The sequence below is a fragment of the Heterocephalus glaber genome, unplaced genomic scaffold (genome assembly GCF_053883595.1).
Source record: "Heterocephalus glaber isolate CG9 unplaced genomic scaffold, H.glaber_assembly_v1.0 deba00000621, whole genome shotgun sequence".
Taxonomy (NCBI): Eukaryota; Metazoa; Chordata; class Mammalia; order Rodentia; family Bathyergidae; genus Heterocephalus; species Heterocephalus glaber.
Window position 1 is genome coordinate 21,673,156 of NW_028258153.1, and position 24,233 is coordinate 21,697,388.

Consider the following 24,233-nt stretch of genomic DNA (forward strand, 5'->3'; position numbering starts at 1 on the left):
ATTGTTAGTCATTTTCTCCTGTAAAATCTTTTTATTTGTACCCTTCATCCATTATCTATTGCATATTTTTCTTACCAGTTTGTACAAGCTCTTCATATGTAATATGGTTATTATCTCTCTTTGTTATACAAATTTCCATAACCCCCCCTCAACTCCCCCAGCTGAGGATTTTTGTTAATGCCCTCTTCTCTTTCTCTTTTTTTGAGATAGGGTCTTGCTAAATTACCTAGGCTGGTCTTGAACTTGCAATCTTTTTGCATTAAACTTTTTTTTTTTTTGGTACCGGGGATTGAACCCGCGTCCTTGTGCTTGTGAAGCAGGCGGTGGAACCACTGAGCTAAATCCCCGGCCCCCCTGCCTTAGACTTCTAAGTAGCTGGATTATAGGTGTGGCCAACTAAGTCCAGCTCTCTTCTTTCTTACTGACAGGTTCATTAAACTTAGTATAATAAAGTCCAAACTTAAGAATTCTGCTTCTTCCACAGGTTTCAACTAGTGGAATAATAGAACATTGCTAAGATTTCCAGCAAAACAGGGACAAGCCTCAGTTTTAGTTTGCCATGTAAGAGGGATGCTTCCAAACACATTCAACAACTGCATTATAATCTTAAGGATTCAGGACTGTTCAAGAAGATGAGCCTTGTGTAAACCCCTGAATGAACATTGCTGTGTGGGGAGGCAAAAAAATAAATGTAAGAATATCCAATGAATTATTAAAACTTAATAAAAATGATTAAAACAAGCTAACAGCCAGAATATAAAAATAACCCAAGAAATGAAATTATACTAAATCCTCTTTATTTCCTTTTAAAGTGATTTATTGGAAGTACAAAAAGGAATTAGGATTGTGTTTCTCTTTTATGAATATTCAGAAAACATGATTTCCAACTTGTGTAAGATAATTTCTCTCCTCAAGAATATTCATTTTAGGGCCAGGGATTTAGCTCAGTGGTTCCGCTGCCTGCCTTGCAAGCACAAGGACCCGAGTTCAATCCCCGGTACCAAAAAAAAAAAAGAATATTCATTTTAGAGATCAAACCAAGAAAAAGATTAAAACAAGGGCTTATAGGGCCGGAGATTTAGCTCAGTGGTTTCACCGCCTGCTGCTCAAGTGCAAGGACCAGAGTTCGATCCCTGGTACCAAAAAAATAAAAAATAAAACAAGGGCTTATAAAATGATAAAAATTAAAAGTAGAAAATTAAGCTCCCTATGAAATTATCAATATATTGGTGCAATAAGTATAAGTCATCTCATGCATTAAGAAAATCTAAGATATAAGTTAAATTTACATAATAAAGTAACAACATAATAAAGTAACAATATGCATTTACATTATAAAATGATACTTGCTTTATAAAAGGATTTATCATGTTTTGGGTTTTTTTGGGTACCAGAGATTGAACTCAGGACTTGCACTTGCGAGGCAGGCATGGCGCCACTGAGCCAAATCCCTGGCCCTACCATGTATTTTCTAAATAGTCACTTTCTTCAGTTCATTTAACAAAATTTTTTAATGTATACAATTTTAATGTCTCTTTGAGACAGTGATCCACGCTTCCTCCCTTGTCGATGTGACCAGTTCATACTTGGTTTCAACAACCTGTCCCTCCACAGGAAAGAGGTGCAGTCTCTTCACCAATACACTCAAAAGGACCGTGGCTACCATATATGCAAACCTAGGAAGGAGGACAGCTGATCAGTTACTGAATATTAAAAATTATACTTTCATTATACAGACTGCTCATTCTCATCAATAGTAACCACCAAAGTTCTAAGTCTAGGATATTTTATCATTCACCTCAACTCTGGACATTCTTGTGCGCCTGAAAATCCAAGCGAGGAGAAAGTTTTCATTACTGAATCATCATCAAAGCGATCTGGATCAAATCTGGAAATAAAATTTGGGGTTAATCACAAAATAGCTCCACTGACATTTTACATATTGACATAAAAAACCACAGCTATATAATAAAGTTTAAAACCTACTCAAAATAAAAAGCTGATGTCACTTTGTATTTTAAGTTCTCAAATGATTGAAGATATGTATATTTACTCTTGCTTTTTTCTTTCCTTATTTCTGAATAATAGATGCAAAATATATTTCTCAGAACTAGCAAGGAATAAGATTATAATAAGTTTATGTCATTTTATAAAGTATAAGGATAAACTGCAGAAAATCACAAAGTGAATATTTAAATAAATTTAAGAACCGTCACATGAGATCACCCGATCTATATGTGAGGCATTTTACATTGTTTCTTCAATTAAAATTTATCTCTTCAAATTGGGGGCTCTAGCCCTAAACTTCTATTTATCAATTACATTAAACCCAGGCTTACTAATAAGTGAGAGAAGAGAAAGAGACTAAGAAAAGCTTTTTGTGTTCACAATTTCCTCTCTAAAATGTCACCATGGGAGTATGTATGTATATATATATATATATATATATATATATATATATATATATATATGTATGTGTGTGTATATATATATATATGTATGTGTGTATATATATATATATGTATGTGTGTGTGTGTATATATATATATATATATATTTTTTTTTTTTTTTTTTTTTTTTTTTTTTTGTACTGGGGATTGAGCTTAGGACCCTGCGCCTGCAAGGCAGGCGTGGTGCCACTGAGCTCAATCCCCAGCAGATATATTAAAAATAAAACAACCCACCTACCACGGAACAAGATTCCTTTCAACTACAAATGTTTTTGAGATCTAAACTCTTAAGTTTAAAAAAAAAAAAAGGAGAAATTTTTATTTTATCTTCCTAAAACAATGTGAATTCCTTTTCATGTCTAAAATATACTATATTTATAGTATAGTATATATAAAAAAATAACAAATTTAATCAGCTCTTCCCTTTAAACTACCATGAAAATTGAGACCCTAAACATTTATCTAAAGATAACTATGTATTTTCAGATTTAAAAAGTCAAACTTAATTTTTCAAAATTTTTTGGATTTTTTTTTTTTTTTTTGGTGCAGGGGTTCAAATTTGGGACCTTGTGCTTGCGAGGCAGGTGGTAGAACCACTTAGCTAAATTCCTGGCCCAATTTTTCAAATTTTAAAAAGATATTTCACATATTTCTTGAATTGCTTTTTGAACTTTCTTTGGAAATAGCATCTCACTAAGTTGCCCAGGATGGCTTTGGACTTGTTCTTTCTCCCTCCCAAGCAATGAGATTACAGGCATGCACCACTGTGCCCAACTTAATTTTTTTCTGAGAAGCTGTGAATGATACTCCACATTCTAAACATTAAATTAAAAATAAATAAAACCAAAAAAAAGTTTTAAACTGATTATTCAATCTCATATATTGAAGGTTTTGATTTGGCCATCTTTTCAAAGTTGATAGTTTTCAGCCTAGTTTTTAAAGCTGATTTCATCATTCATATAGAATATTTACATTATCCACTGTAGTCATAGAATTTGACTGAGAGGTCATTGCTTTGATACACTCCCAATATAGTAATAATAGTACTGTACTTCTTTTATTTTTCATGTTTTTGTGCGGGATTGTTTTGGGGTTTTTGTTGTTGTTTTTGAGACATAGTCTCACTGTGTAGTTCAGACTGGCCTTGAAGTCACTATGCAGCCTAGACTGGTCTCAAACTTGCAGCAATCCTCCTGCCTCAGTCTCGAGTGCTGGGATTACAGGTGTGTGCCACCATGCCTGGCTTTGGGTTTGTTTTTTTTTGTACCAGGGATTGAACTCATGACCTCACTTACAAAGCAGGCTCAGTGCCACTGGGCTAAATCCCCAGGCCTGTTTGTTTTTGAGACAAGGTCTCACTATGTGGTTCAGGCTGGCCTAGAATTCCTGGTGAGCCTCCTGAGAGCTGGGATTACAGGCATGTGCCACCATGCCCAGCTCAGTATTGGCCTTCTATGCATTCTGTTTTATAAATAAGTCACATCTAAATACTTTTTTATAGGGAGAATAAGTTTAAAGTCAGAATTCAATCAAAAAGAAAACATTAAAACCATAACAAGATTCACTATATACCTAATAGGACAAGAAAAATTTAAAAATATTGATAAATGCTGATAAGGCTGCAGAGAAACTAAATGTGTTGGTAAAGTGCTACTAGAAAATTTCTGAAAAACAGCTTGGCATTTTCCTAAAAACTAAAAACACACTTTACCATATGACTATTGGGGATAAATGTATCCCAAAGAAATGAAATTCTATGTTCAAACAAAAACTTGTATAAATGTTTTTAGATATTTTATTCACAACAGTGAAACATCAGAAACAACCACAATGTCCCTCATTAGGTGAATGGTTGGAATAATTCTCCTACACACATACAATGGAATATTACTCAGCCATGGAAAGGGTATCCACCAACCTACTTGGACCTCAAAGGCATCAAGTTCAGTGAAGAAAGTCAGTCTCTCCATCCTTCTCTTTGTGATAATTATATTTAAACTACAATGAATCTACGAATCCTTGCAGTCTGTCTCAGGACTACGTACTCCTGTTAGTACAGTCTCTTGGGGCCTTCCACATGGTGTGGGTAAGGAAGTGGCCAGCTCCAGAAAGCTTGTCTTTAGATATAATACCACCAACGACATCTCCTAAATTTGATTACATCTGACTCCTAAAGATGATTTCCACATTTTAGAATCTATTCCTTTTACTATTTTCAATTTGTAAACTAGATTCTCAGAGTATTTTGAGGATAGCAATATCAAAAGTCCCAAGACTCCTGTACCTCAAATCAACTCAATTTGTAACCTTTTTCCAGGGAAATAAACCCTCAACTGCTGCTTTGAGGTAGTTTTACTAGCTGCTCATCTAAGAAGGAAACAACGGTAACTTTGTCCTTCACCTTTGCCCTGCCGGCACACATGGCATACATATACACAACATATATTTCTGAATTCTAGTAAGGAGCAAAATAGTTGAGAGACCAATCAAATGGAAAGAAGAAACAACGTGAGCAATATCTACTTAACAACAAAAGAATTCCAAAATCTGACTGAGCTTAAAGATGTAGAGATGAGGCAATTAAACAAACCTTAGGACAGAAGTAGTAATAAAAGACAAAGAATAGCAGATAGAAGATTCGTGGAAGAGGACAAGAATCAAAGAACACAGAAAAGGAAGGCAGTGGCTTTTGTTTATTGTATACTGTCACAAATTGAGTTTTCTCCTCAAAACTTAGAAGAGAAATGCAAAACACGTAAACACATAAAAATCAACAATCATAAAACAATAACAGATGCTTCATACTTGTGTGGTGATGGCCAAGTATTCGGATCCTGAAGTACCACACCAAGGGCATAAAGGACAAGAGTCTGGAAAAAAAAAATCAGTCTAATTAGGTAGTTAAGGCTAAATCAATTCATCCTCCAGTTTTGTGGGGTTTATTTGTTTGTTTGTTTCTGCAGTACTGGGGACCGAACCCAGGGCCTTCACACTGAGCTACAGCCCCAGCCTCTTTTCCTTATATTTTTTATTTTGAGGTAGGTCTTACTAAATCACTGTTTCCAGGCTGAGCTCAAACTTGCAATCCTGCCTTGGCCTCCCAGCGTGCTGGGATCACAGGCCTGCACCACCACACCCAGCAATCCCAAAGATTTTGTAATACAGATAATGAAAATGAAATAAAAATGTGAAATAATAGAAGAAAACACAGGCAATTATTTTGGTGATATCACAATAGGGAAAGCTTCTCTAATAAGCATGTCAGAATACCAGGAAGATATAGGAAAAACAGATTTAATTAAATGAAAATTTAAAATCTGCATTCAGATAAAAAAAAAGCCACCTAAGCAACAGTAAAATCCACAGAAAAAATTTCAACATATAAGTGACAGTTACTTTGAACACACAAAAATATAAATAAGCTCGCTACAAAAAATGAAAGTTCAAAGAGGTAATTCACAAAAGAAGAAATGCAAACTGTTATTACATACACAAAAAGTTGTTCAAGCTCTCCAATGATCAAGGAAAAGCAAATTAAAACAATGAGATAATTTTTCATATAATATTTACAAAATATATAGAAGACTCATAAATCCAAAAGTTAGAAGGATTTGGAAGGAAAAAGAAGTTTTGATTCTGAGGATTCACCTGGCCCAGGTCTTGTGCACACTCTACCACTGAAGTATATCCCCAGCCTTAAAAGGCATTCTGAAACATTGTGCCTGACAGTACAAACTATCTTTCAGGTGACAATTTGTTTTTCTTTTTTTTAAGTGCATACTGGAATCAACCCCAGAACACTCTACCACGGAGCTACACCTCCGACTCCCAGTGGACAATCTAAATGTAACTGCTATGGTTTTTATGTCCCCTCAAAGCCTCATGTGCTCATATGTGGGGCTTTGGGAGGTGACTGGGTAATGAGTGTGTGAACTAATCACTGGATTAGTTCAATGATGGAGATATAGCTGGGTATTATGGTGGGAAGAGGTGGTCACTGGGCATGGCCCAGAGACACAGATAGATATTGATACTGATTATAGATATAGATATTCTCCCTCCTCCCTTGATCCCTCTCTGCTTTCTGAACTTTTTCTCCTCTGCGATTCCCCTCTGCTATGCTTGGAACCAGCCAACTATGGACGGAAACCTCTATAAACTGTGAGCTAAAATAAACCTCTCCTTTAACTTGGGGTATTGGGTATCTTGTCCCAGCAACAAGAAGGTAACTAAGACAGTAACATACACATGGGCTGGGATCCAGAAACTTCATTTATGAGCTGCTACCTTATACCAAAAAAGTATATAAACCATAATAATACAAAAATCAATGTCAATTTAAATGTTTACTTGTGAGGACTTCTTAAATAAATTATGGTAACACATGTAACAGAATATTATGAAGCTATTAAAAATAATGAGTTGAATCTGTATCAAGTGGCAGTTTTACTAATAGACAAAATATACTCATTAAAAGAAAATAAAGAATATATGAAGAATAACTCTGTGTGTGTGTGTGTGTATATTTTTTTTTCTTCTTTTTTTTTTGAGACAGGTTCTTGCTACATAGTTCAGGCTGACCTTGAACTCACTATGTATCTCAGACTGACCTCAAATTTGCAACAATCCTCCTGCCTCAGTCTCCTGAATGCTGGGACTACAGGCTTGTGCCACCATGCCTGGCTAATTTTTACATCTAAATTCAGCTTCTAAGATAGATAGATAGATAGATAGATATATATGTGGGTTTGCACACACTCAGAGTGTAACATACATAGAAAAATGTATACAAGGGCCAGGGATTTAGCTCAGTGGTTCCACCACCTGCCTCCTAAGTGCAAAGACCAGAGTTTGATCCCTGGTACCAAAAAAAAAAAAGAAAAATGTATACAGAAAGACATATCAGGCCAGGGATTTAGCTCAGTGGCACCATGCCTGCCTTGCAAGTGCAAGGTCCTGAGTTCAATCTGCAGTACTGAGAAAAAACAACATAAATTCTTAATAGTACATATAAGCAATTGCTTTTTTTTTTTTGGTACCGGGGATCAAACTCTGGTCCTTGCACTTATGTAGCAGGTGGCAAAACCACTGAGCTAAATCCCTGGCCCAATAGTACATATAAGAAAGGAAGGCTTTCACATTATTTGAACTTTAAAATAAGCCCATATTATTTTATAATTGTAACATTGTGTCTTTGATTTAATAATGAGTAGTATTTACTTATTTTAAATAATAAAAAAATTAAGTACATACTGAAAGAGTTGAGAAGAATAACTAAATGAGGTATATATGCTAAATGTTTCCTACCTCTCTAGGAATAATGAATTGGTCAATCTTTCCTTCAATATCTTGAAGCCGGGCAGAAACTGGGGTCAGTTTGGCAGTTCGAACGGTTTCACAAAGCACTTGCCGACAGTATCTGTTTAAAAGATGTTTAAGCATATATTGCTTAAGTCAATAAATGTTTAAAACATTACAAAATGAATTTCAAACCCCATATGATCATCTCAATAGATTCAGAAAAGAGAATTGATAAAATTCAACATCTCTTTATGATAAAAATGCTAAACAAATTAGGTGCAAAGGAGACGCAATAAAGCATAAGTTAAAAGCCAACAGCTAACATACTGAATGAGGAAAGGCTTTCAAGCATTTTCTCTAAAATCTGGAACATTACAAGGATGCCCATTTCTAGCACTGTTAGTCAACGCAGTACTGGCAGTCCTAGCAAAAGCAATCACACAAGAAAAAGAAAAATAATCAGAACTGGAGGCCGGGTATTTAGCTCAGTGGTTCCACTGCCTGCCTTGCAAGCACAAGGACCTGAGTTCAATCCTCGGTACCAAAAAAAAAAAAGTTAAAACCAGTAGGGTTGCCATACAACAATAGCTAATTACCTGAAACAAAATCAAGAAAGTGATCCCAATTATAATAGCTACAAACAAAAGTAAAATAAAATAGGAATAAATTAACCAAAGAGGTGAAAGTGAACATTATAAAACATTGTTGACACTCACTTATAAAGGAGACACCACATGTTCATGGATTGGATAAATCAACACTGTTAAAATGTCCTTACTACCCAAAAGGATCCACAGATTCAGTGCAATCCCTATCAAAATACTGACATTCTTTACAGAACAAGAAAAACTTCTAAAATTTGTATAGAACCACAAAAACTCTAAATAGCTAAAGCCATTTTGAGTCAAAAAGAATAACGTGGGAGGCAATATACTACTCTAAAATATAGTGTTAAGCTATAGTAATCCAAATAGCATGGCACTGGCATAAAGAACAGACACACAGACAATGGAACATAACAGACAGCCCATGCCTCCACAGTAGTCAACTGATTTTCAGCAAAGGTGCTAAGTACATGCACTGGAGAAAGGGCAATCTTTGTAATAAATGCTGCTGGGCAAATTAGATACCCACGTGCAGAGAAGTAGAACTGGATCCAGATCTCACACAGTAACAAAAATCAATTCAAAATAGATTAAAGATATACTTAGCCTGACTTAAATATCATACAATGTATACATGTATCAAAATATCACACAGTATCCATTAATATATACAATTTTTCTAATTTTAGACATCAGTTAAAACTATTTTTGTGGTACTGGGGGTTGGACCCAGGCCTTCACATTCAGTTACATCTCCAGCTTCCACCTTTTAAAATGTTTTCTTTTGAAGCAGTTTCGCTAAGTTACTAAGTTGCCTGGGTGATCTTCTTGCCTTAGTCTTCCAGAGTGCTCATCTTGGGAGAGGCAGTTTTAAATTTCCATAATATTAACAATGTCATTTAATAACTTCTTAAACATTCCTACTGTGAAATAGTGCCATAATTTCTACTTATGCAAAGACATATTATGCAAGTTACAGGTATATAAATTCCAGGTGGACAAACATTTAAACAAAAACACTTCTGAAAGTACCAGAAAAACTTCATAGATGCTCTTAATGTTCTAATTTTCAGACTAGAATTAGAAGGAAGTTTTTAGGATCACATAGAAGGTAAGTAATATAGGACTCAAACCCTCACCTGGCTTTTTCCATAGCCCCTAATTTTTTTTTTTTTTTTTGTACTGGGGATCAAACTCAAATCCTTGCACTTGGCGAGGCAGGCGGCAAAACCACTGAACTAATTCCCCACCCCCATAGCCCCTAATCTTAACCACTATACTACTGTACGTGTCTTTAAACCATAAACTCACTTCTAAGACCTTATTATACAGAAATAATTAGAAATACTAACAAAAATGGAGGTACAGTAATGCTGTAAACCTAGTAACATTTCTAATATGAAAAACAGCTTGGGTGTGGTAGCACATGCTTTTAACTTCAGCACTCAGCAGGCTGAGGCAGGAACAAGGGCATGAGTTTGAGGCCAGGATGGGCTTTGTAAGTAAGTTCAAGACCAGGCTGAAGTACATAGTAAGACTCTGAAAAAAACAAACAAAACCAACCAACCAACAAACCAAAAATCCAACAAAAACAAAAGAGGAAACATCTTTTCTTTTACCTTTTAAACAAACACTTATTGGATACTTACTACATTTGAAGCACTATGCTAGATACTGAGCTACAACAGTGAATAAGATCTATTTTTTGAGAAAGTCAGAATCTAGGTGGCAGAGAAGGGAAGGTGAAGGGGACATAAAGGATCAAAGGTTAAACAGGCTCGGTAAATGCTAGGATAAAAGACTGAGAGTATTATGGGAACATGTGGCAGGAACACATCTCATCTAGGGAAAGGGCTTTTCAGAGAAGTAAACACTTAGGGTAAGACCTGCAAAACAATTAAAAGAATGTAGCTAGAGCACAGGGGGAAAGAAACAATCTACATAGAGGAATAGTCTATGCTGTATCTGGAAACAAGTTCTCATGAAGCTGAATCCAATGGTATGAAGAAGCCCAAGTAATGGGAGATAAAGTAGAAGAGGCATATAAGGCTTAGAATTTTTTAAAATTTTAATGGGGGGGTGTTCTGAGACAGGGTCTCCCTATATACTTCAGGCTGGCCTTGAACTTGTTATGTGGCCAAGCCTGCCCTTGAACTCATAATGTTCCTGTCCAGCCTCCCAAGTGCTGGAATGACACGTGTGTACCATCATTCCCAGTTAAGGCTCAGTTCTTGAAATGTCTCATGAGCTAGTCAGGGAGTTTAACATTTATCTTAAAAACAGTGAGACATCACTGAAGGATGGGGAGTCAACCGATCAGATGTGACTCTCCACATTCGGAAAGATCACAAGTACAGTAATGCTCAACTTTGGATACACATAAAAGTTATCTGAGAAGCTCTTGAAAACTTCTTTTGGGGGAAGAGGGTGCTGTGGCCTGAAAAGCTCTGATCTCCAGAGACAGTGAGTCAGCTAGTCTAGAGTACAAACCTGCGCACACGTAGATATTTTAAGGGCCTGAGTGACCGGAAAGGCTGCCACAGGGCTCCAGCAGCAATACAGAAAATAGTTGGAGAGAAGCAAGAGCCATGGCTTCCTATGACTAGAGTTTTGCCTTTTCTACAATTTCACACGAATGATGCAGTAGGCAGGCTTTTGTGTTTTGCTTCTTTCACTTAACTTGGTCATGTTGTTGTATATATTATATTTCTACTGTGTTCCTTTTATTACTTAGTAGTGTTCCATAGTATGGTTCTACCACAATGTGCTTATCCATTTACCATCTGGTGAACACTTGAGTTGCTTCCAGTTTCAGCTATTTTCATCCAGACTCTGTATGGAATTGTTTTCATTGCTCTTAGGAAATACCTAGAAGTACTACTGTTAGGTCACACAATAGGTATACAATTAACTTTACAAAATTCTACCAGACTCTTCCACTTCGGCTGTACCATTCTGTATTCCCTCCAACAAGATATGAGTGTCCCAATTGCTTGACATCACTGGTACTTTTTGGGGTTTTTTGGCTTGTTTTGAGACAGGGTCTTGCTATGTAACCCATATTGGCCCCCAAATCACAATTCTCCTACCTCAGCTTCCCAAGTCTTGGGATTACAGGTATGCATTACTATGCCTGGCTACTGATACTATTTAATATAGGCTAATTTAGTTTAATACAGGTAATTTCTCAGAATTACTTTCTGATTCTTAAAATACAGATTAAATTTCCATTAAAATCTCTCTATATTTTTAAAAAATCTATATATATTTTAAGATCTATAAAATATATTGCTGAGATATTAACATTACCTTTAAATTAGACAAGTAGTTCAAATTTACCTTTTGACGATCTCCTCATTCTCTCATTGTATTCTTACCTGAGCTGCTCAATTTTCGCTGGCATAATAGGACTCTTCCCCAAAACCTGGTCTATCTCTTCATGTAGTTTTTTTTGAACTTCTTTGGAGGTGGTTAAAAAATAGATTGCCCAGGTACATACTGTGTGAAAAATTACATTAATAACAATGAAAACAGCTAATTCTTGGTTTGGGGCTGGAGTATGAAAAACACTAAAGGTCTTGCTTTGTTTTCCCCTTAATTTTTTACCCTCAGATACACGTGGCAAATACTACTAAAAAATAAAACATTTTTTTGTGTGTGTGGTACCGGGGACCAAACCCAGGTAATTGCACTTGCGAGTCAGGTGGTGGAACCACTGAGCTAAATCCCCGGCCCTAAAACAACATTCTTCATAAGACTTGAATGTCATTGACTAGAATGTGAATGTTTATAGAATGAGATCACACGGTCTGGATGCTTTCTTGTATCTGGCAAGTAACTCCAGTCATTTCATATTTTATCTCAGGTAAAACAGTAATGACACTTCACATCTGGGGAATATTCAATGCCAGTGACAGTGATGAATTATTTGTTTCACTCAACCTTGTAAAATAAAAAAATTGATTTATCATTGCACTCAGGAGCTCTAATGAGATGACCCACACAAATCAAACCAGCAAATTTATCTAAATACCAGTACTATAAATGTGTCACTTCTAACAGTAAATGTACTGGTTTGTGAACAGTGACTGATTATTGCTTAGGACAGTGGTTCTCAAAAACTACCCAGGAGGTGGTTGATGCCACAACTTCACATCCACAGATTCTACTTCATCAGGTTTGGGGTGAGGCCCAGGAATCTGTACTTTTACCCATACCACTGTTGTTTTGATGACCAAAATGGGAGATTATTGGCTTATGGCTTCTTTTTGCTTTAAACTGGTTTAGAGATTATATTCACTGAAGGAATGGAAATGTAAGAAAATTACATGAAGAGCATAAAAGAGAGGAAAGAGTGGTTGTATTTCCTTTGTGAATCCACTGGGTTTATAACTAATCAAAGGAGACCATCTGGAATACACTATTTTTTCCCTAGTATATGCTTAAACTGACACTATCACTGTACTTTTTCTGTCAAAAATGTATTAATATGCTGATAGTAACTTTTACTGCTACTTTCCAATTCCTGACTGAATTTATTATTTTATTATTTTTTTGTGACACTGGGGATGGAAGCCAGAGCCTTTTTTATGTAAGGCAAATGCTTTACATCCTACAGCCCTCAAATTTAATGTTTTAAAAAATGTTTGTCTGATTCACTTGTACTCACATTAGTATCACTAAAATCAGTAGCTACATAGTACTCAATTATTCATGAGTGACTGCCCATCCATAACTCTTCCCTACATATGCTTCTTCATTACGGTTTTTGAGTGGCCTACAGAATTTCTATTTCACAAGTGATGTGAAAACCTGTACAGTGTACAATATGTAGTATAATTTTACAATATATAGTAATATACAACTGAAGGAATTAGTACAAGGGTTGCATAGAGTAACCATTAATATACCCCATTTGACTATCATCACTTAAATTTAATATAACCATTTACGTTTAATAATCTCAAACACTGTTTTTTGTCCTTATCGTGTTTTGCTTTTGTATACTTATGAAAAATACTAGAAACAGTTTAACAACATAATCTGAAGAAATTTAAAGATGGTACTGGGACTTGAACCCAGGACCTTGAAAATGCTAGGCAAGCACTTTACTGCTGAGCTACATACATTCCCAGCCCCCTGCCCACTTTGAACTTTATTTTCCGTCAGGGTCTTGTGAAGTTTCCCAGACCAGCCTCAAACTTGCAATCCTCTTGCCTCAGCCTCCCAAATACCTGAAATTACAGATATGTGCCACTGTGTACTTTTCCCATTAGAGCTAAACATTACATTTAGGAAAATAAAAAACACAGATAAGTAACTTGCTCAAAGCTAATACTAAGTAGTAGAGCAAGAACTTTTAAGATTTTCTGCCTCTCGCCTTCTAAAAACTTCAGAGGTACCTTGAAATGGTCATTTTTGTGGTGTTCAGAGTACAAACTGATTTACATTCTTTGGAGAGCTTTAGCACATATAAGCATTTTAAAAAGTAGAATACATTATTTCTGACATATGCTTACATAAATTTCATCTAATCTATAATATCTGGAAGTTTACATCTATACTCATTGTTTTAAAAAATTTCCTTGAAAAGAGCTGTAAATGAGGGCCGGGATTTAGCTAATGGTTCTGCCTCCTGCCTCACAAGCGCAAGGTCCTGAATTCGATCCCTGGTACCAAAAAAAAAAAGAGCTGCAAATGAAATCCTTCAAGTGAACTTAGACTTTAGGCTGATATCCTAATACTTCCTGTGGGCATTTTAATATATTTTTATACCTATAAACATTTATCAATACTGTAAGAATTCCAGTGCCTGCCTCCCAAGCCCAAGGTCCTGAGTTTGATCCCCGGTACCAAAAAAAAATAAAAATAAAAATAAAAATACTGTATGAATGAATGATATTCCACTAATCTAAAACCCAATAAGGAAACTTAGATCACACATTTTAGAATTTAAATAAAAATCAAAATTACCTTTAATTTCACCAAGAGGAGTTATAGTAAATCCTGACCTCTATGGCCTATATCTTTTACTGGAGACCTTGATCACAGCTGACTGTGTCAGAGTCAGTAAAAGCAGCAGTGGGGAATGGAAAAGCTGGTTGCTCAGCTGGAAAGGTGTCAACAGCAGTTCATTTTAAAGGCACTAACTAGAATTCACAATTCAAAAATGTGCCAAGAAATTTATAGTAATTTTCAGAGGTGGTATCGAGCATTTGGGGTGAAAAAAAATGCACTTGAAAATCAAGTTTTTTAAACAAGAATAAGAAACAGGGAAGGTCTTGCAGCAGTGTTTCCTTTATTTTAGAATAGCTTTGCCATTGTTTATTTTGTAATCCATCTGAAAAAGAACTCAATTTATACTTACATTTTGCAGTTATTATGCAACCAGCCAGAGAAAATATCATACTGTCTTCTAGGATCTAGGAAACAAAACTAAATTTAGGACGTATGAAATGTAAAATGGTCTATGCTAGATCCTATTAAAATAATTTAGTGTGTAACATTAGGGTCAACAAGAAAGAAAAGGTGTATTATTTCTTTATCCTGATTTTACTAAAACAAAACCTGTATAATGTTAAAAACAATCTACACATTGTTGATGTTGCTGGATCATGTTACCCTTTGACAAACTGGTTCAGTGCTATTTTTCTGGCTTGGTGCAGCCACAAAGCCTTGGAAATAGTAAAGAACCTGCCACTGTCCTTGGAGCCTGATTCAATTTCTGTACCAGCACAGACCCTGAAAAGCACTTCCAGCCACCAGGATTTGCATGTGCTAAATGGGGCAGATGATTTCTACAGTGAATGGGTGTGGAAATGATTCCATTCCTGTCCTTTGCCTGATAACACCACAAATGCAGTGGAGCCCCAGTGGTAATAGATAAGCACTGCAAACAAGCCCAGCTGCCAAAAGTGGTCACAGCAGGAATGACCAGGCAGATCACTGGGAGACCAAGTGGCTTAGTCTAGAAAGGCTTATATAAGTCCTTCTCTGCTATGATCAAAGAATTTGGGCTGAACATATGTTTACCCAAATATTAAAGAATATACAGCTACTTCAAAGAGCTAAATAAAAGGAGACTAAGTACCAGGTGCTGCTCATGGTGTACAATAAAAGAAAAACTACTGAATTCCAGGAAGGTATGTGGATTAAAGTGAATGAAAAGCACATGCTACACATGTGGATTATTTTTATTTGATAAATGTTTAACAATTACATCACCTGTTGGTCATTAAGGTTTCCCTGCACTAAGGAGTCAATGAAAACATGTTGACTGAAGCTCTTTCCTTTGCGTTCTTTTATGATTTTCTTTAAAATAGATTCCAATTGCACAAGTGCTTAAAGAAAAACAAAAAAATTTTTAGAATACAAGCATTTGTGGAGATTAGATTCTTTAAAAATAAACCTGCACAATGTTATCATGTGCAAAATAAAACTTTTAGAGGTAGTAACCAATAATTTTTTTCCATGGCTGGATTGAACCAGGCCTCATGTACGCTAGGCAAGCACTACACACACTACCGGCCCAATAATCAACAATTTTTAAATGCTAATCTCTACTTAAACTCATCTAATTTTCTTCTATTCTTTTTGTTAAATTTAAATACATAAACCAGGTGTGGTGGGGCACTCATAAATCCCAGCACTCTGGGAGGCTGAGGCAGGAGAATCACAAATTTGAGCCTATCCTGGGCAATTTAGTGACTTAGCAAAGGAATAATTATAAAGCAAACAGCCACATCAATATTATCCAGGTCAAGAAGTAGAACAATGCCAGCATCTTAGAGGACCCAAATACATAAGCTTCTGTACTATCCATTTTCCTTCTAAATTCTGTATTGCTAACTTCCTTCCTTCTTTCAAATTAGGTATTGCTCATTGAGGGGCAGAAGGACAGAAACAGATATGAAATAATCAGAAAAGTAAATCATGAAACATAAAAAGATCTGTTCCAGTCCTCACTATCTCTGATGAAGTTAATAATTCTCCTGGGATACACTGTTCAGTGGGCTCCCAGTACTGTGAATTCCCCAGCCTCCACCCTTCCCTTCCACCTTCCTGACTGTTGTCTTCTTTTTGATTCCTTCTCAGCTCTTCAATAATTTTCTATCTCCTCTCCACTCCCCTCTTTTCCCCTCCCCTCAGGATTGAACCTAGGGCCTCATGCATGCTAGGTAGGTGCTCTACCACAGAGCCATTGTACCAGCCTTCCACTCCCTGATTTTTGGAATAGGCTCTCACTAAATTGCCCAGGATGACCTCAAACTTGTGGTCCTCCTGCCTCAGCTTCCTGAGTGGCTGGGATTACAGCTATGGGCTACCACTCCTGGCTCCTAATTTTCTTAATGATGTAATATCCAAAGACCAGGTTAGGTTTCTGGGCTTCTTTGTCTATGTATATTTACTACCTTGATGATCTCTACTTTCAAGGCTTTAAATCTATGTACTGTACTGAACACTTCCACAGTTTTACTTCTAGTGAGGATCTCTTTCCCTGAACTCCATATTGGTTTTTTTGGGGGGGTGGGGGGGTGGTACAGGGGATCGAACTTGGGTCCTTGCGCTTGCACAGCAGACAGTGAAACCACTGAGCTAAATCCCTAGCCCCTAGGATTATTCTTTTTGTTGTTGTTGTCTTTTATTTTCTGCTGCCTGCCCCCGGACTCAAGCCATATTATCTCATTTGCCTGCTTGAATAAACACCCACTTAACTAGTCTCTCTGCTTCTGGTCTGCACTCTAATAATCTATCACAGAAGCCAGAGCGAACCTCTCAAAACATAACTGAAATTATAACCACTCAAAAGCATTGTAGTTCTGAGTAACAACCTAGTCATGCAGTGGTCTATAAGCCATGCAAACACTGCACCTCTCTCCAATCTTCATCTCCTTCTGCTACTCTCATAATTCACGTTAGCCATATTGTTGTCTAATACACCAGGAAGCATCCCATCTGAAAGACTCTGCAGCTATGTTTCCTCCACATGGAATCCTCTTTTTCTGGACATCCAGGTATTCACATGGCCTGCACGACTGTTTTCCTCATCTCTTGTAACTGTTCAAACATAATCTCATCTTGATGAGACTTGTCCTAAGAATTACTCAAAAGTGGGCCGGGCATTAAGCTCAGTGGTTCCACCACCTGCCCCAAAAGCTCAAGGACCCAAGTTCAATCCTCGGTACCAAAATAATAATAATAATAATAATAATAATTACTCAAAAGTGCACCCTCTCCAACCCCTTTCCTGTTCTATTTTTCTCCATAGCATTTCCCACATTTTAACACTTCAGTTTACTTATTGAGACCATTGTTTCTCTCCACAATGTGCTGCCACAAGGGCAAGAATTTTTTACTTGTTTATTCACTGACATCTCCCTAGCACCTAAAAAAATCTTCACTAAGTATTTATAGAACTGAATGAATATAAAACAATGAGACATTATAAATAGCGTAATGCAGCAGTACCTGAACTTTGCACTACACAAGAATTATCTGGGAAGCTTCTGGTAAAGCACAAGTCACACTTCACGCCAGTTAGGGCTGGATGTGTAGAGGTAGGAGGCAGGCTTCAGTACTTTTAAAGTCTGAATGTGCAGCAAAGTTTGGGAATTACTGCTGTACAATCTTCATACTACTGAGTACATTAGAATAACCTAGACAACTTGTCAAAGATAATCTGATACCCAGGGTTTTGAGTAAATTGGTCTAAGACGGGGCCTTGTCTTCAGCATTTGAGTTTCCCAGGTGATTCTAATGTGCAGACCAGGCTGGGAATTATTCACTTAAACAAAGGAAGCTCTGATGAAGCCATGGGATTCTACTTATAGATACAAGAACATGAAGCTTAGGATGCAGCTCAGAGGTAGAACACTTGCCTAACATGCTCATGGCTCTGGGCTCGATCCCAGTACAGCCAAAAATAAACCCCTTTTCAGTATAAATTCAAATTGGATCTATGCCCATGTGACTGCCCAAGAACATATGTTAGACAATCTACTTTGACTTAGACTCAAAAGGTATATATTGTTTTCATTTCACATTAATTTAACCAATATTTCTTTCTTTTTTTTTTTTTGGTACCGGGGATCGAACTCAGGACCTTGTGCTTTCGAGGCAGGTGGCAGAACCACTGAGCTAAATCCACAGCCCACCAGTATTTCTAATACATATTTTTTACCAGGGAAATTAATGTCAATATATCCATCAAGATTATTAGAATGGTAATGAAAACCAAATGGCAGAAGATATGTTAATTAAATTGTATTTTTAAAAAGCTTGTGTTGGACATCAAGAGAATCACTAGAACAGTAAATTGATAAGGACAGGGATTTTTATCTCCTGTGGATAGGATAGGGCCTAGGCCCAGTATGGTGGTGCACGCCTGTAATCCCAGCACTCAGGAGGCTGAGGCAGGAGAATCACTGTGAGTACAAGGCCAGACTAGATTCCATAGTGAGTTCAAAACCAGCCTGAACTACACAGTGAGATAGGAAGTCACAATTAAATATTTGTAAAAAGAATGAAGAGAATTCTGAGATGTAATACTATTATACTGTACATGGAAAGTTACTGAATGCAATATATATATATATATATATTTATTTATTTATTTATTTATTTTTTTGAAACAAGGGTCTCACTATGTTGCCCAGACTGGCCTTGACCTTCTAGGCTCAAGCAACCCTTTTGCCTCAGCTTACACAGCAGCTGGGACTGTGGTATGTGCTACTGTACTCCATTAGCTTATTTTAATTTACCCTGTCTGCTTCCAAAAAAAGGAATTGCAGCAGGTCAGAATAAAAGTATTAAAACATTACAACCATTCAATCACTGACAGAAAATACATTAAACACACACACACACACAGTGTAAAGGGGAATAATGTAGAGGGGCTACCTTAAACTGAAAGTGCTATTTTTCTGTGTAAGTTTTATAAAGTTGTGATGGATGCCCAACAACTTCAAAAATATTTTTACTTAATGTTATAATGGCAAGAATTTTTTTTAGTATATATTCTGCTGAAGTGAGCACAAAGAATTTTTTATGTTGCTACATTTTTTTTTTGGTACCAGGGATTGAACTTGGGTCCTTGCCCTTGCAAAGCAGGCGGCGGAACCACTGAGCTAAATCCTCGGCCCATGTTGCTACATTTTTAACAAGTATCTGTATAATATTAAATCATAGTGACAGTATTTCTTTAACAATTCCTATAATGTTGGACATTTGATTTGGTTTTTGTTGTCTACTTGCAGAAACAGTATACAATAAATATCTTCGTGAATATTTTCTTTAGATAATTCATTATTTATGATTCTTTATAAGTATTGTGAAATTGCTTTCTTTCATTTTGTTTTGTTTTTAGTTTTTTGAAACAGGGTCTCACTAGTAGCCCAGGCTGGCCTGAACTCTAGGTGCTCCTCCTGCCTCAGCCTCCCCAGTGCTGATTATAGGTGTGCACCACCATGCCCAGCTTCAAACTGCTTTCTTTGGATTGTGCCCTTACACTTTCCATGAATCCTTTAAGTGTACTTATTCCACAATGAGTATTAGAGAGTTTTTTTTACTAATATTTTTCCCCCGAACTTTTTGTTAAAGCAAAACTTCCACTATTTGTTTACTACTACATGTTTACAGTAGTAAACATGAGGAAAAGCATAAAATTAGAAAATATAATTGACCAATGATCTCTTCATCATAGATAACCTTACTGAAACTAGGATACATACTTTTGTCCTTTTTAAAAATTAAGAGTGACTAAACTTACCATCTTCATACTGTTTCTTCCGAGTTGTACTTTTATCAAGTGACCCATCTAGAAAGCCTTTTCCAATTTCAGACCAAACCTGAAAGTAGGAAAGTATATGTATCTATTACCTAGTACACAGATTTCCTAAATAATACAGAGCAAAGTAAGCTACTAAGTAAGGACTTCCTCACCAACAGATCTGACAATTAAGTTCTGCCTCTAAGTGAATGACTGTGATGGCTCACTGTCATTTACTCCACACAGTACAGAGTACAAATACAGTGGTACCTTGGTACACAAATTTGATTCTTTCCACAAAATTGTGTGAGAATCAGTCAAATTCAATGGTTATTATCAATGCTGGTCTTACGGGGAAATTTGATTTGGTTCTCAACCAATTCAGTTTACAACCAGAATCATGGAGAGAATTAAGTTCATGAACCAAGGTACCACTCTATATTTTAATGATTTCAGTCAAGACACTTTCAAACTGCAGCTGGAAGGGAAAAATTCCTTTGCTTTAAAGGAGTCAAAATGGAGAGAAAAAAGAGTAACAGCAGAGTGAGTCCTTGCTTTTTTTGTTTCATGTGTGATCATGAAAAAACACTATAAATAAAAGTAAAAGCTAGTGGGAACAGATGAAAATAAATAGCTCTTAGAGATCTATAAGAAAAAGAAACACAGGCCGGAGATTTAGCTCAGTAGCACCTGCCCCTGCCTGGCAAGCATAGGGTCCTGAGTTCAATCCCCAGTTCTTCAAAAAAAAAAAAAAAAAGAAACACATCAATAGAAATATTACAAAGTATACAAAAAAGCTTTCCACAGTGGCCAGGGATTTAGCTCAGTGTCACCGCACCTGCCTCGCAAGCGCAAGGTCCTGAGTTTGATCCTCGTTACCAACAGAAAACAAAAAAGCAAAGCAAAATTTTGTCTCAAAAAAACCAAGAAAGTATTCTACAAAAGAAACACAGCTGTTTGGCAAAATTATAAATACATGTAATCTCACAAAAGACAAAAGAAATATAATTTTTATTAATCATGAAACATCACTTTTGACTTATTAGATAGGCAGATACCTAAAAGACCACCAGTCTAAGTATCAAAAACACAGAACACTAATATTGGTGGGAAAACAATTGGGCAAGGGTTTTGGAAGGTAGTACAGAAATGCAATATGGATTTGAATGTGAAGTGTACCTTTTTTTCACATTTTAACGCTTGTAAAATCAATATGCATCATACAAATGATAACATCTCCCAACTATCACCAGCAGGCAGACACAGCTGTCACTGCCTCTGAATTCACAAACTGGTCAATCATTCCTGGTGGCATGACTGAACAAGCTGAACACGTGGTGCTTCAAATATTAAAAGATCATTTATTTGAGGAAGGATATTAAAGTTTTGTTTATGGTCTGAAAACTCTGATAACTTCCAGTAACATTTAAAAAGTAACATTCCTGCCAAAAAAAAAAAAAATACACTTCAAATTTACTCATGAAGTATCAGACTAATACAAATTGGGGGATTTCTACAAAGCGATGCTCCTGTACTTTCCAAAAATGTCAAGGTCACAAGACAAAAAAAAACAAGAAAGGGTTTCAGATTAAAATGGCCTGGTTACAGGTGGTAGGTACATCACCTGTAATCAAAGAATTTGGGAGGCTAAGGCAGGAGGTTGCTGTAAGTTCCAGGCCAGCCTCAAGTACACAGGGAGACCTTGTCTCAAAATGAAGGAACAAACAAATAAATCTTTGATAAATGAAAGTACTGAATGATCCTAAATTTAGTCCTGGAATGGGCAGGAGAAGCAGTGTGGATTCTAAGAACGTTATTAAGATAACTGAAGAAATGTGAAGATAGGCCTGGATGAGTTAGTAGTATTGTATCAATGCTAAATGTTGCCAGTATGTAAGAGAGTATCCTTATGAGAAAACACAGACTAATGTACTTAGAGGTTAAGCGTGAACCTCACATGGTTCAGAGAGGGAGGGAAGAAGGGATGGATGGATGGACAAATGAGTGAAAAAGCAAGGGAGGCAAAATGTAAACAAATGCTTAATTTAGGTAAAGAATATTTAGGAGTTCCTTGTTATGGTTGTAACTTTTCTGTTAAATTTTAAATTATTTCTATTTCCAAGTTATATGAAAAGAAAGAAGAAAATCAAAAACAAAAAGAGAAATACAACATAAGAACATGCAGGACAGATATCAGTAGCCAGAAGAAAGTCCTAGCTGGAAATGTGGTCAGTGGTAGAGTGCTTTCCTAGCAAGTATGAGGCCTTGGGTTCAATCCCAATCCCCAGTACCCCACCAAAAGCAAAGAGGAAAAGCAAGAATAAACTCTCTTCCTGAGCATAGTGAGACACACCTATAACCCCAGCTACTCAAGAGGATCAGCCTGGGTGTTATGGCTTGTGTCTTGATGTCCCCCCAAAGCCTCATGCAGTCGCAGTTGGGGCTTTTTCTGAGGTGGCTGAATCTAGAGTGTGTTTGATTCATGGTGAGGCTAGGCTCAAGGGCACTAGGATTAAGGGTGCCAGTGCTACCTACCCTAAGTAGTTTGGATAAGATATAGGGGATAGAAAGAGCCTTGGTTGTCCCTTGCTGCTTTGTAACTGTCTGTCTGCCAAGAACTGGTGCCCCTCTGTTATATGCCACTGCCTTGAAACCAGCCGATAATGGACTGAAACCTCTACAAACTGTGAGCTAAATAAATCTTTTCTCCTTTAACTTTGGGTATTGGGCATTTTGTCTCAACAGTGAGAGAAAAGTAACTAAGATACTGGGTAACTTATCAAACCTCTGTCTCAAAATTAAAAAAAAAAAGGGTGGGGATGTAGATCTGTAGATCAGTAGATCCGTGGTAGAGAACTTGCCCTAGCACATCAATTCCACCACCAAAACCGAAACAAAACAAAAGCTCTCATCAACATGAAAAAAATGCAGATTTCAACAAATAAGTCAAAAACTGATTTTTCATTAAAATGAGAAGACATGTAAGGAATTCCCTAACCAATTAATTTTGCAGCCTTGGGCCGGGGATTTAGCTCAGTGGTTTCGCCTGTGCAAGCGCAAGGACCTGAGTTCTTTGATCCCCGTACCAAAAACAAACAAACAAAAAAATTTGCAACCTGGGTGTACACAGTAGTTTACTCTAGGAAGTGGAATTTATTTATTTATTTATTTATTTATTTATTTATTTATTTATTTATGGGGTTTTGAGACAAGGTCTCACTATGAAGTTCAGGCTGGCCTTGAACTAGCAGTGATCCTCTGTCTTAGTCTCTGGAGTACTGGGATTACAGGCATGAGCTACCACGCCCAGCCTGGGAAGTGGAATTGAAAATTATTTTCCACTTTAATTGTTACATGCCTAGATGTGTAAAAGTTTTATGAAAAAGCATATTTTTTAAACCTTCAATCAAAAGTAATAAAAACTATTTTAACAAGAAAATGTACAACATTAAATAGTGACAGGGTTATTGACTCAGTTCCTTTTTTTTAAACACATTATCTTAAATATTCACCCTACTTTTATAGATTTAAATAATATAAAGAATAATTTCTCAGATCTAAAATGTGGTAAAGCACAAGTGCAAGGTCCTGAGTTCAATCCCTGGTACCAAAAAAACCCACAAAACCATATTCACCCAATTGGCATTTTCATGCTTCAATGATTTTAACTTCTTTCTATGTAGGACATAATCTAGTTCTATTATATACAGATTTTTCTCTTCGTTCAAGAATTAATATTGCTTTTATAACACCTTGGTAAGTATTAAAAGAAAATTTCTTCAGTCATATGGTTTTTACATTTAAAAAAGCATTTGAAAAAAGTAATTCTTAACTTAAAAAAATTACTATTGCTTGCATTATTCTTTTTGTTAAAAAAACAAGAAACCTGGCCTGGGCATCTAGCTCAGTGGCACTGTGCCTGCCTTGCAAGTGCAAGGTCTTGAGTTTGATCCCTGGTACCAAAAAAGCAAAACAAAAAAACAAGAAAGCTTAAATCTTCAGAGGCAAAGCCAGCATTCCAACTGTTCATTATGATGAAATAAGAAATTTTTTCTCTGTACTGGGATTAAACCCAGAGCCTTCACATCCTCAGGCCCTTTTCTATTTTTT

At 36.4% G+C, this 24,233-nt stretch overlaps 1 protein-coding gene across 3 annotated transcripts in view; it reads right to left on the bottom strand.

Moving 5' to 3' along the window:
* Positions 1-775: 775 nt before the first annotated feature.
* Positions 776-24,233, bottom strand: part of Cyp20a1 (cytochrome P450 family 20 subfamily A member 1) — a 50,735-nt gene continuing 27,277 nt past the window's right edge. For all 3 annotated transcript variants that reach the window (XM_087205864.1, XM_004851195.4, XM_087205865.1), the window contains 8 exons: positions 20,124-20,202; positions 15,581-15,696; positions 14,724-14,778; positions 11,734-11,854; positions 7,758-7,869; positions 5,256-5,320; positions 1,799-1,888; positions 776-1,676 (listed from right to left, as the gene is read on the bottom strand). In XM_087205864.1, coding sequence (XP_087061990.1) covers positions 1,526-1,676; positions 1,799-1,888; positions 5,256-5,320; positions 7,758-7,869; positions 11,734-11,854; positions 14,724-14,778; positions 15,581-15,696; positions 20,124-20,202 — 789 coding nt within the window. In that variant the 3' untranslated portion in view covers positions 776-1,525. The remainder of the gene's footprint in view (positions 1,677-1,798; positions 1,889-5,255; positions 5,321-7,757; positions 7,870-11,733; positions 11,855-14,723; positions 14,779-15,580; positions 15,697-20,123; positions 20,203-24,233) is intronic.